Below are 13,783 nucleotides of genomic sequence, written 5' to 3' on the forward strand. Positions count from 1 at the left end.
ACCTGGGTATGGGACGGCTCCCTCCCTGCCTCATTTCCAGGCAGGGTCTGGACTCCAGCTGCCCTGCAGGTCCCGAGCCTTCCTTTGCAGGGCCCTCTGCCTGGTCCTGGGCCCCTGCTGCCACTCGCTGCCAGGCCCTGCCACACCTAACTGAGCCGAATGCCCGCCTGCAGGTGCTGGCATGGCCCAGCAGCTCAGGCGGAGGGGATTCAGCAAGGAATTCGACTCCCTCTGGGAAGTGGCCCTCCCGACAAAAGGATGTGCCTAGCTTCCGGGCCCGTGGGGACATGTAGGCCCTGCTGTGTGCAGGCACAAGGCCCAGCTGTCCCCAAGCTCCTGACCTCATAGCACGCTGAGCACGCCGCACCCCCGTGAGGGCCCTGTGGGGACAGACTTACCTCCAGGTCGTCCAGCGAGCGAGTGGCGCTAAACCGCTTGGATCTCCCCAGCGACCTGCGGGCTGAGGGGCGCTGGGACGTCTGGGCCAGGCCCACTCCACGCCCGCACTTGGAGCCCTGGAAGCAGAGGGAGATGCGCCAGGTTGGCCTCTTGGGAGCGACAGGGTCGCGCATGCCGCGTGGCGATGTCAGAGGCAGGGAAGGTGCTGGTGGCCTCGCGGGAGCCAGATGTAGCACAGCCAGTGCCACACACTGAACACACGCACCCGGGGCCTTCACGTGTGTGTCGCCCACAACCACACATGTGCCCCGGGGCTCCGCCCTGACCAAATGCCACACGCACCTGGGCAGCCCTCTGTGCTGCTTCCGGAAAGTTCTCAAATCGCTGCAGCTCAACCTGCTTTCTGCTCCACTCACTGTGCCAGCACCTGAAGACTGCTCTCCTCTTGGGCCAGCTGCTGGCCGCGGCCCACACCTGCCCACAGGAACACCCCATTTTCCGCTACCACAGTCTCTCACAGCTCATTTCACAATCCTTGCCAGCCCGGCCCAGGCCACCACAGAAAGCTCTCCCTGTAGCCCTGCGTCCCACCAGTCCTGGAGAGAACGCCTGGGTCAGTGGCTGCCGCCAGGAGGCCACGCAGTGGCACTGTGGGCTTGGGGTGGGCGGGGACACTGTGTCCCTCACACGCTGGACAGGCCGCAGTGGAGCTGCACCCATCCTGTCCCGCACAGTGAAGTCGGCGACCCACTAGGACAAGGCCGGGAGCAGCCCTGCTGGGGGGCCAGCGCCCCCTGGTGGACACGTGGGAGAGTCGCGCCCTCAGCGCCCCCTGGTAGTCCCGCGGATTTCAGACTGGCCCCACACCCGGTCAGGCCTTCCCCAGCCGCCTCCACGCTGAGATCCACTCATCTGCCAACCCCACGGGGCTCTCTGCCTGGCTCCCGGGTGGCCTGGCTGACACAGAAGATGTATGTCAAGGAGACCCTAAGGGCCCATGGAGAATTGCCACCCACAGTGCCACCACAACACCCACAGTGCCACCACAACACAGTGAGTACAGGTTCCAGCCCTGGCTTCCCCCGGTGAAGCTATTGGTGGTGGGACAGGTTTGGGCCAGGCCTGCTGCCTGGGGCACCCAACTCAAAGCCACCATCAATTTAGGCAGCAAAGCTTCCTAGGAACTCAGGGAGGGAAACATTTTGACAAAAGATGATCCTGACCCTGGCGGTAAGCCTCCACCTGTACGGGAGTGACGGTGACCCCGACGGTCAGCCCCAGCCTGTGAGGGAGTGACAGTGACCCCGACGGTCAGCCCCAGCCTGCAGGGGAGTGACGGTGACCCCGACGGTCAGCCCCAGCCTGCAGGGAGTGACCCCGATCCTGGTGGTCAACCCCAGCCTGCAGGGCAGTGACCCCAACCCTGGTGGTCAGCCCCAGCCTGCAGGGAGTGACCCCGACCCTGGTGGTCAGCCCCAGCCTGCAGGAAGTGACCCCGACCCTGGTGGTCAGCCCCAGCCTGCAGGGAGCGACCCCGATCCTGGTGGTCAACCCCAGCCTGCAGGGCAGTGACCCCAACCCTGGTGGTCAGCCCCAGCCTGCAGGGAGTGACCCCGACCCTGGTGGTCAGCCCCAGCCTGCAGGGAGTGACCCCGACCCTGGTGGTCAGCCCCAGCCTGCAGGGAGTGACCCCGACCCTGGTGGTCAACCCCAGCCTGCAGGGAGTGACCCTGGCCCCAGTGGTCAGCCCCCGCCTGCAGGGAGTGACCCCGACCCTGGTGGTCAGCCCCCGCCTGCAGGGGAGTGACCCCGACTGCCAGCCCCCGCCTGCAGGGAGTGACCCTGGCCCCAGTGGCCGGCCTCTCATCTCACATCCACATCCTCTTCTTGCCTAGAAAGCTGTAACGGGGCTGGCCATGGAGTTAACCTCTTTGGGTCATGTCTGAGTCCCGGCTGCTCCGCACCTCCAGTTCAGCTCTCAGCCAATGCGCCTGGAAGACTGTGCCAGGGCTGCTGCCGTCCATCAGGAGGCCCAAAGGCATGCCGGGTTCCTGGGATCAGCTGGGCCCAGCCCTGGCTATGCAGGCCTGGGGGGTGGGGAGAAGGGCATATATATGAGATTTTCTTTCTTCTGCCACTCTGCCTTTAAACGCATCCGTGCATTTCACAAAGCACAAGCTGTAACACTTCACAGAGTCAGATAAAGGCCCCGAGACCCACGTGCCGTGTGGGCGCCTGGCCAGCAGGAGGGACGCCACTGCCACACAGCAAAGAGGGCTTAGTTACCCCACAGGAGCCTACAGAAGAAACACCCACTCGGCCTCAGCTAATCCTCCTCAGGGAAGACTAACCCCACACATTTTTATCAATTTCTTGAAAGGAATCAAGACAGGGACGTTCTACTCGCTGGTCACCCACTGAGGCCTGCAGGGCTGGGGCCAGGAGCTCAGCCCGGCTCCCCGAGGGTGGCCGGAACCAGGCTCCCCCACCGGCTGCCCACACAGGGAGCTGAGCTGGGAGCTGCCCACCGGCAGCCGTGCCCACCACGGAGTCTAGGCAAGACAGGGCAGCACTTATGGTTCCCATGTAATTATCGCCTCACACAGAGGTGTGTCAACAGGCCACACGGGGGCCACACGAGGGCCACACGGGGGCCACACAGGGGCCACACCGGGGCCACACGGGGGCCCAGGGAGGGCCCATGGTGCAGGGCAACAGTGACACCAAGCAGAGTGGTGAGGGACCAGAGCAAAAAAGGCAGGCGACAGTGTGCACCCCTCATGCTGAGGAGAGTCAGGGTAAGAGGCAGGGCCCCCCACATCCAGGGGGAGTTGGGGTAAGAGGCAGGGCCCCCCACATGTGAGGAGTCGGTAAAGGATAGTGTGCACCCCACCTGAGGAGTCGAGTGAGGGGCAATGTTCCCGCTGTCGTGAGGACATGTTCTCCACTCCCAGGGGCGCCTGTGGAGTCGGGCTGGGCCCTGCAGCCCGCCGGCCGCGAGCAGGGCTCCACCCTCGGCCCCGGCAGCCTCATGGGTGCAGCCCCTGCTTCCTGCTCTGGCCTGGCCGGGAGCTGGCCGCGAGCAGGGCTCCACCCTCGGCCCCGGCAGCCTCATGGGTGCAGCCCCTGCTTCCTGCTCTGGCCTGGCCGGGAGCTGGCTGAGGGGCATAAGAAGAGTCACCCAGCAGCTGAGCTGGCATGGCCAGCTGTCTTTCTCCATCTCCCTGCCTTTCAAACAGAATTTAAATAAGCCCCCCCAAACCGTCTCTGTGCCCACGTGGCACCCTGTGGAGGCTCTAACGGCTGTGTCTGGGCACAGAGTCACCTGTGCCATGGGACGCTAATGCGGCTGAAATAAAGGCCACTGCACTGCAGGGACTCCATCGGCGTGCGTCTGAGTGTGCCCTGCGGGTGCAGGCTGCGGGCTCTGGTCCCCTACTTGGCTGCGTGGGCTGGCTCTGCACACAGCTAGCTGCCCCGTGCCATGCAGAGTGCAGGCCTCAGGCCCCTTGCTTTAATTGGCTCCCCGTGGTGGTTCTTTCCATCTCCCGGAAGGATAGGAAGAACAAGGGCCGCAGACCTCCCCCTTGGCTCCTGCTGCCGCCCTACCCAGCCTCCGACTGGCCGCCATCTGCTTGCCAGCCCGGCACTCGGGCCCTGCGTCAGGTGAGAGCCCCAGGGTGCCGGGTGCTCCTTGGGCCTGCTTCCCTGGCCTCAGGGATCCTCTGCGGGGCTCAGTGCTGCCTCATCTCAGGGGTACTCACCCGGAACAGGGCTCAGGGCAGATCAGTCTGTGCGGCCTCCAGGCCTTGCCACGGCCTAGAGCCATGGCGGGTCTGTTCTGAGACTTCCTCTGACTGAGCTAGAACCCGTGGGCTGAAGCAACTGGCCCTGGCCCTGCCACAGACGTGGCTCTGAGCTCCCCACAGGGCCTTGCTAGAAAGGGAAAGCTAGGAACCCTCACAGCACGCCGTGGGACGTGGAGGCCACGCGGGGATCAAGTCCTCCAAGCCCCTTGGAGCGCTCCCACCACACTGAAATAGCCTGGACCCCGGCCGAGCTGGCTGGGCCCCGCAGCACCCCACCCAGCATCCTGATGTGTGTAAGCCATGCACAGCTTACGGGAGAAAATGCGATCACACTACATGCGTGTGTTTTGGGGACCTGCTTTGTTCACTTAGCCTAACAAGGGGCTGTTAGTAAATGTGCAGAGACGAGTCTGCCTCCTCACAGCCACGGCTGCGGCTGCCCACAGGCCAGCTGCCACACCCTGCTGCCCCCTGGAAGTCAGTGCCGCAACCTCCCGTGGAACAGAGCACCACCAGGTGCTGGCCTACCTCCCCGCGGAGCAGAACCCGCTAGCCTAGACAGCCGGCTGCTTCTCAGGGACTGACAGGCACCCAGGAGACCAACTTCACTGTCACAGCTCTGAAACATATAGCATTTTTTAAAATTATTATTTTTTTGAAAGTCAGAGTTTTAGAGAAGGAAGAGAATCTTCCATCCTCCGGCTCATTCCCCAGATGGCCACAATGGCCAGCCCTGGGCCAGGTCGAAGCCAGGAGCCCCAAGGGAAGGTCATATTGCCCTTGTGTGTGTGTGTGTGTGTGTGTGTGTGTGTGTGTGTGTTTATGTTACAGGTGGAGAGCCAGTAAGAGGTAAAGACACAGCGAGAGCGCCTTCCTCCCTGCTCACTGCCCACGTGCCCACAACAGCTGCGCTGGGCCAGGCTGAGCCAGGAGCCGGGGGCTCCAGCCAGGCTCCCCGGGGGCAGGGCTCGGAAGGCCGGGAGCTCGATGGGGGGCTATAGCGTCCAGGGGGCACTGGTGTTCTATGATAGAGCAATGCCTCAGGGTCTTTCCTGTTTGGCTTCACGGCTTGAGAGGCAGAGAGAGGAAGGGAGTACCCACACGCTGCTGACTCCCCAGCGGCCCACAGACTGCTGGGGCCAGGCCACAGCTCTGCAGGGCGTGGCTGTCCCCTGCTGCCACCCAGGCACGCAGATGGCTGAACAATAGCGTCGCCTCTTGCCCCACAACGCTGTCCTGACCTTTCGCTTACTACACCGCCAGCAAGCAACTTTATCCAATAAAACCACATTTATGAAGGGCCTGCTGCAGCCAGCTCCTGTTCAAAGGTGGCCCCTGTGGGATAGAACTACCGGGCGGGCGGCGAGGAGGGCCGAGCGGCAGCCGGCTTCCCTCCCCTCCACACGGGGGCGCCGCAGAAAGAAAGGGAAGGCAATACAACCTATCAGTTCCACTAACAAGACACCTCCTGGCAAAGAGCCACAGCTTGGGCTGGCGGGGAGCAGTCAGTGGCATGTCCCGCGTGGGGGGCAGCATCCCCTCAGGCCCGCCTGGGACCTTGGGAGCCACAAATGAGACTACAGAGCACACGTGGGAGGCGGCCAACGAGCCTCCCACTCAGTTGGGCCAGCCGCGGCAAGGTAAGCCCTGAATTCCATGCAGAGAAACAAGGAGACTCTTCCCACACATGCAGGGCAGCTTACCAAGCCAAGGGCCCACGCACGCGCTCACCTTAGGGGTGTGGCCCATGGCACAGTGGCATCCCATGCGGGCACCAGTTCAGTCCCAGCAGCTCCACTTCCCATCCAGCTCCCTGCCTGTGGCCTGGGAAGGCAAGCAGGAATGGCCCAAAGCCTGGGGACTCTGCACCCGTGTAGGAGATGTAGAAGATGCTCCTGGTTCCTGGCTTCAGTCTGGCCCAGCCTGGATGTAAGGAGTCACTCAAACAGAGGCCCCAAAACGGAACCCGGGTCCCGCCGTCCTGGACTCAGCGCCACCCCCGAATGCTTGCTTGCCCAGCACTACTAACCCTCCAGGTCCGGCCCTTAAGGCCCACTAGCCTATGGGAGCTGAGTGAGCACTGCACCAATCTCCGGAGGGGTTTACCCTCAGGGCCCACCCCCAGCCTCCACTCCCCCACTCCCCGCATCCCTCATCCTGCACTCCACTCACTCCCCTCACTCCCCTACTCCCCCACTCCCTCACTCCCCCACTCCCCTCCCGCACTCCCCCACTCCCCCACTCCTCTCACTCCCCCCACTCCCCTCACTCCCCCCACTCCCCTCCCGCACTCCCCCCACTCCCTCACTCCCTCACTCCCCCACTCCCCCACTCCCCCCACTCCCTCACTCCCCTCCCGCACTCCCCCCACTCCCCTCACTCCCCCACTCCCCTCCCGCACTCCCCCACTCCCCCACTCCTCTCACTCCCCCCACTCCCCCCACTCCTCTCACTCCCCCCACTCCCCTCACTCCCCCACTCCCCTCCCGCACTCCCCCCACTCCCCCCACTCCCTCACTCCCTCACTCCCTCACTCCCCCACTCCTCTCACTCCCCCCACTCCCCCCACTCCCTCATTGCCCTCACTACCCCCACTCCCCCCACTCCCCCACTCCCCCCACTCCCCACTCCCCCCACTCCCTCATTGCCCTCACTACCCCACTCCCCCCACTCCCCTCCACTCCCCCCACTCCCCCACTCCCCCACTCCCTCACTCCCTCACACCCCTCACTCCCCCCACTCCCCACTCCCCCACTCCCCCACTCCCTCACTCCCTCACCACCCCCACTCCCCCCACTCCCTCACTCCCCACTCCCCCACTCCCCCACACCCTCACTCCCCCACTCCCTCACTCCCCCCACTCCCCTCACTCCCCCACTCCCCCCACTCCCACACTCCCTCACTCCCCCACTCCCCCCACTCCCTCACTCCCTCACTCCCCCACTCCCTCACACCCCCACTCCCCACTCCCCTCACTCCCCACTCCCCCACACCCCACCCCCACTCCCACACCCCCCCACTCCCCCCACTCCCCCACTCCCTCACTCCCTCACACCCCTCACCCCCCACTCCCCCACTCCCCCACTCCCCTCACTCCCCCCCACTCCCCCACTCCCCCACTCCCTCACTCCCCCACCACCCCCACCCCCCACTCCCCCACTCCCCCACTCCCCTCACTCCCCCACTCCCTCACTCCCCCACTCCCTCACTCCCTCCACTCCCTCACTCCCTCACTCCCCCACTCCCCCACTCCCCCACTCCCCCCACTCCCCCACTCCCCACTCCCCCCACTCCCTCACTCCCCCACTCCTCACTCCCTCACTCCCCCACTCCCCCACTCCCACACCCACCCCTCACTCCCCTCACTCCCTCACTCCCTCACTCCCCCACTCCCACCACCCCCACTCCCCCCACTCCCTCACTCCCTCACTCCCTCACTCCCCCACTCCCCCACTCCCTCACTCCCCACTCCCCCCACTCCCACACTCCCCCACCCCTCACTCCCCCACTCCCTCACTCCCCCACTCCCTCACTCCCCCACTCCCTCACTCCCCCACTCCCTCACTCCCCCACCACCCTCACTCCCCCCACTCCCCTCACTCCCCCACTCCCACACTCCCTCACTCCCCCACTCCCTCACTCCCCCACTCCCTCACTCCCCCACACCCTCACTCCCCCACTCCCTCACTCCCCCCACTCCCCCCACTCCCCACACCCACACTCCCTCACTCCCCCACTCCGCTCACTCCCCCCCACTCCCCCACTCCCCCACTCCCACACTCCCCCACTCCCTCACTCCCCCCACTCCCCCACTCCCTCACCACCCCCCACTCCCCCACTCCCCCACTCCCACCCCACTCCCCCACTCCCCCACTCCCCCCACACCCCCACTCCCTCACTCCCCCACACCCTCACTCCCCCACTCCCTCACTCCCCCCACTCCCCCACTCCCCCACTCCCCCCACTCCCTCACTCCCCACCCACCCACACTCCCCCACTCCCCACTCCCCCACACCCCTCACTCCCCCACTCCCTCACTCCCCCACTCCCCACACACCCCCACTCCCCCACTCCCCCCACTCCCCCACACCCCCACACCCACACTCCCTCACTCCCCACTCCCCCACTCCCCCACCCCTCACTCCCTCACTCCCCCACTCCCTCACTCCCCCACTCCCTCACTCCCCCACTCCGCTCACTCCCCCACTCCCTCACTCCCCCACTCCCCACACCCCCACTCCCTCACTCCCCCACCCCACACCACCCCACTCCCTCACTCCCCCACTCCCCCACTCCCTCACTCCCCCACTCCCCCACTCCCTCACTCCCCCACTCCCCACTCCCCCCACCTCCCCCCACTCCCCCCACTCCCCCACTCCCTCACTCCCCCCACCCCCCACTCCCCCCACTCCCCCACACCCCACCCCCCACTCCCACACTCCCACACCCCACACCCCTCACTCCCCCCACACCCTCACTCCCCTCACACCCCCACACCCCTCACTCCCCCACCTCCCACACACCCCCCACTCCCACACCTCCCCACCCCACACCCCCCCACTCCCTCACTCCCCACACCCTCACTCCCCCACTCCCTCACTCCCCCCACCCACCCCACCCCCACCACCACACACCCTCACTCCCCCACTCCCTCACTCCCCCCACCTCCCCCCACTCCCCCCACACCCCCCACTCCCCCACTCCCCCACTCCCTCACTCCCCCCACTCCCCACTCCCACACTCCCCCCACTCCCTCACTCCCCCCACCCCCCCACTCCCTCACACCCCTCACTCCCCACACTCCCCCCACTCCCTCACTCCCCCCCACTCCCCACACTCCCCTCACTCCCCACTCCCCCCACACCCCTCACTCCCCCACTCCCCCACTCCCCTCACTCCCCCACACCACCCCACTCCCCACACTCCCCCCCACTCCCCTCACCCCCTCACTCCCCACACCCCCCCACTCCCCACACACCCCCACACCCCCACACCCCCCCACACTCCCCCCACCCCCCCCACTCCCCCCCACTCCCCTCACTCCCCCACACCCCCACTCCCCCCACTCCCTCACTCCCACCCACTCCCCACACCCCCCCACCCCCACACCACCCCCCACACCCCACACACCCCCACTCCCCTCACTCCCCCCACTCCCCTCACACCCCCACACCCCACCCACCCCCACTCCCCACACCCCCACCACCCCCCACTCCCCCACTCCCCACACCCCCCCACTCCCCCACTCCCCCCACTCCCACCCCACTCCCCCACTCCCACACCCCCCCACCACCCACACTCCCCACCCCCTCACTCCCCCCACACCCCTCACACCCCCACTCCCTCACTCCCCCCACTCCCACCCACCTCCACCCACCCCACTCCCCCCACTCCCCACACTCCCCCACACTCCCCACCCCCCCACTCCCCCCACTCCCTCACTCCCCTCACTCCCCCCACTCCCCCACTCCCCCTCACTCCCCCACTCCCCCACTCCCCCCACACCCTCACTCCCCACACTCCCCCCACTCCCTCACTCCCCCTCACTCCCCTCACTCCCCCCACTCCCTCACTCCCCCACCCCCCACTCCCCTCACTCCCCCCACTCCCCCCACTCCCCTCACTCCCCACTCCCACCACCCCCCACTCCCTCACTCCCCCCACTCCCTCACTCCCCCCACTCCCTCACTCCCCCCACTCCCCTCACTCCCCCCACACCCTCACTCCCCACTCCCCCCACTCCCCTCACTCCCCCCACACCCCACTCCCCTCACACCCCCCACTCCCCTCACTCCCTCACTCCCCACACTCCCCCCACTCCCTCACTCCCCCCACTCCCTCACTCCCCCCCACTCCCCTCACTCCCCCCACTCCCCCACCCCCCACTCCCCCCACTCCCCTCACTCCCCCACCACCCTCACTCCCCCCACTCCCCACACTCCCCCACACCCCTCACTCCCCCACTCCCCCCACTCCCACACTCCCCCACTCCCTCACTCCCCCCCCCACTCCCTCACTCCCCCTCACTCCCCCCACACCCCCACTCCCCTCACTCCCCTCACCCCCCCACTCCCCCCACTCCCCCCACTCCCCTCACTCCCCCACTCCCCCCACTCCCCCACTCCCCTCACACCCCCCCACCCCCACTCCCCCCACTCCCCCACTCCCCTCACCCACCCCCCACTCCCCACTCTCCTCACTCCCCCCACTCCCTCACTCCCCCACTCCCTCACCTCCCTCACTCCCCCACTCCCTCACTCACCCCACTCCCCCCCACTCCCTCACTCCCCCCACTCCCTCACTCCCTCACTCCCCCCACACCCCACTCCCCCCCACTCCCTCACTCCCCTCACTCCCCCCACTCCCCCCACTCCCTCACTCTCCTCACTCCCCCCACTCCCTCACACTCCTCACTCCCCCCACTCCCTCACACCCCCCACTCCCTCACTCCCCCCACTCCCTCACTCCCTCACACCCCCCACTCCCTCACTCCCCCCACTCCCTCACTCACCTCACTCCCCCCACTCCCACACTCCCTCACTCCCCCCACTCCCTCACTCCTCCACTCCCCACACCCCTCACTCCCCCACTCCCCTCACTCCCACACTCCCCCCCACTCCCTCACACCCCCACTCCCTCACTCCTCCACTCCCCTCACTCCCTCACTCCCCACCCACACCCCCCACTCCCTCACTCCTCCACTCCCCCACACTCCCTCACTCCCCCCACTCCCCCCACTCCCTCACTCCCCCCACTCCCCTCACTCCCCCCCACTCCCTCACTCCTCCACACCCCCACTCCCTCACTCCCCACCCCCCACCCCCTCACTCCCTCACTCCCCCCACTCCCCACTCCCCCCACTCCCTCACTCCCCCCACTCCCCACTCTCCTCACTCCCTCACTCCCCCCACTCCCCCCCACTCCCTCACTCCCCCACACCCCTCACTCCCCTCACTCCCCCCCACTCCCACACCCCCCACTCCCTCACTCTCCCTCACTCCCCCCACTCCCCACTCCCTCACTCCCCCCCACTCCCACCACTCCCCACTCCCCTCACTCCCCACTCCCCCACTCCCCCACTCCCTCACTCCCCCCACTCCCTCACTCCCCCCCACTCCCTCACTCCCTCACTCCCCTCACTCCCCCCACTCCCCCCACTCCCTCACTCCCCCCACTCCCACACTCCCTCACCCCCCCACTCCCCTCACTCCCCCCACTCCCACACACCCCCCACTCCCTCACTCCCCTCACTCCCCCACTCCCCCCACTCCCCCCACTCCCTCACTCCCACCCACCCCCTCACTCCCCCACTCCCCCCCCACCCCCACTCCCCACTCCCCCCCACTCCCTCACTCTCCTCACTCCCCCACTCCCCCCACTCCCCACTCCCACCCCCCCACACCCTCACTCCCTCACTCCCCCCACTCCCCTCACTCCCCTCACTCCCCCACTCCCCCCCACTCCCTCACTCCCCACACCCCCCACTCCCCCCACTCCCCCACTCCCTCACTCCCTCACTCCCCACTCCCCCACTCCCCCCACTCCCCACTCCCCCCACTCCCCCCACTCCCTCCCCACTCCCCCACTCCCCCACTCCCCCACTCCCCCTCACTCCCCTCACTCCCCCCACTCCCTCACTCCCCTCACTCCCCCCACTCCCCCCACTCCCCTCCACTCCCCTCCCCCACTCCCCCCACTCCCCCCACTCCCCACCACTCCCCACACTCCCCCCACTCCCCCCACTCCCCTCACTCCCCCACTCCCTCACTCCTCACTCCCCCCACTCCCCCACTCCCCCCACTCCCCCCACTCCCCCCACTCCCTCACTCCCCCTCACTCCCCCCACTCCCCCCACTCCCCTCACTCCCACCTCACTCCCCCCACTCCCCCTCACTCCCTCACTCCCCCCACTCCCTCACTCCCCCCACTCCCTCACTCCCTCACTCCCCCCACTCCCTCACTCCCCCCACTCCCCCCACTCCCTCACTCCCCCCACTCCCCTCACTCCCTCACTCCCCCCACTCCCTCACTCCCCCCACTCCCCACTCCCTCACTCCCCCCACTCCCTCACTCCCTCACTCCCCCCACTCCCTCACTCCCCCCCACTCCCTCACTCCCCTCACTCCCCCCACTCCCTCACTCCCCCCACTCCCTCACTCCCCTCACTCCCCCCACTCCCCCACTCCCCACTCCCTCACTCCCCCCACTCCCCTCACTCCCCTCACTCCCCCACTCCCTCACTCCCCCCACTCCCTCACTCCCTCACTCCCCCCACTCCCCTCACTCCCCCCACTCCCCTCACTCCCTCACTCCCCCCACTCCCTCACTCCCCCCACTCCCTCACTCCCCTCACTCCCCCACTCCCCACTCCCTCCCACTCCCCCACTCCCCTCACTCCCCCCACTCCCTCACTCCCCCCACTCCCTCACTCCCCTCACTCCCCCCACTCCCTCACTCCCCACTCCCCCCACTCCCTCACTCCCCCCACTCCCTCACTCCCCCACTCCCTCACTCCCCCCACTCCCTCACTCCCCCACTCCCTCACTCCCCCACTCCCTCACTCCCCCCACTCCCTCACTCTCCTCACTCCCCCACTCCCCCTCACTCCCCCACTCCCTCACTCCCCTCACTCCCCCACTCCCTCACTCCCCCCACTCCCTCACTCCCTCACTCCCTCACTCCCCCACTCCCCCACTCCCTCACTCCCCTCACTCCCCCACTCCCCTCACTCCCTCACTCCCCTCACTCCCCCACTCCCCCACTCCCCCCACTCCCTCACTCCCCTCACTCCCCCACTCCCCCCACTCCCCTCACTCCCTCACTCCCCCCACTCCCTCACTCCCCTCACTCCCCCCACTCCCTCACTCCCCCACTCCCTCACTCCCCCACTCCCCCACTCCCTCACTCCCCTCACTCCCCCCACTCCCCTCACTCCCCCCACTCCCTCACTCCCTCACTCCCCACTCCCTCCCCCACTCCCTCACTCCCTCACTCCCCCCACTCCCTCACTCCCCTCACTCCCCCCACTCCCTCACTCCCCCTCACTCCCCTCACTCCCCCCACTCCCCCACTCCCTCACTCCCCTCACTCCCTCACTCCCCTCACTCCCCCCACTCCCTCACTCCCTCACTCCCTCACTCCCCCCACTCCCCCCACTCCCCTCACTCCCCCACTCCCCCCACTCCCCCTCACTCCCTCACTCCCCTCACTCCCCCCACTCCCCCACTCCCCTCACTCCCCTCACTCCCCCACTCCCTCACTCCCTCACTCCCCTCACTCCCTCACTCCCCCACTCCCCTCACTCCCCTCACTCCCCCACTCCCTCACTCCCCCTCACTCCCTCACTCCCCTCACTCCCCCCACTCCCTCACTCCCCTCACTCCCCCACTCCCCTCACTCCCTCACTCCCTCACTCCCCCTCACTCCCCTCACTCCCCCCACTCCCTCACTCTCCTCACTCCCCCACTCCCCCACTCCCCCTCACTCCCCTCACTCCCCTCACTCCCTCACTCCCCCACTCCCCCACTCCCCTCACTCCCCCCACTCCCCTCACTCCCCTCACTCCCCCACTCCCC

General features: G+C 67.5%; 2 protein-coding genes across 2 annotated transcripts in view; both read right to left on the bottom strand.

Moving 5' to 3' along the window:
* HTT (huntingtin) overlaps window positions 1-13,783 on the bottom strand; it is a 358,005-nt gene that overhangs the window by 179,104 nt on the left and 165,118 nt on the right. The gene's annotated exons all lie outside the window — the stretch shown is intronic.
* Window positions 1-13,783, bottom strand: part of RGS12 (regulator of G protein signaling 12) — a 68,975-nt gene that overhangs the window by 31,470 nt on the left and 23,722 nt on the right. Inside the window, exon 3 of the mRNA XM_058670322.1 lies at window positions 399-515. Within this exon, the coding sequence (XP_058526305.1) occupies window positions 399-515 (117 nt within the window). The remainder of the gene's footprint in view (window positions 1-398; window positions 516-13,783) is intronic.

This window comes from Ochotona princeps, chromosome 11, assembly GCF_030435755.1.
Source record: "Ochotona princeps isolate mOchPri1 chromosome 11, mOchPri1.hap1, whole genome shotgun sequence".
Lineage (NCBI taxonomy): Eukaryota > Metazoa > Chordata > Mammalia > Lagomorpha > Ochotonidae > Ochotona > Ochotona princeps.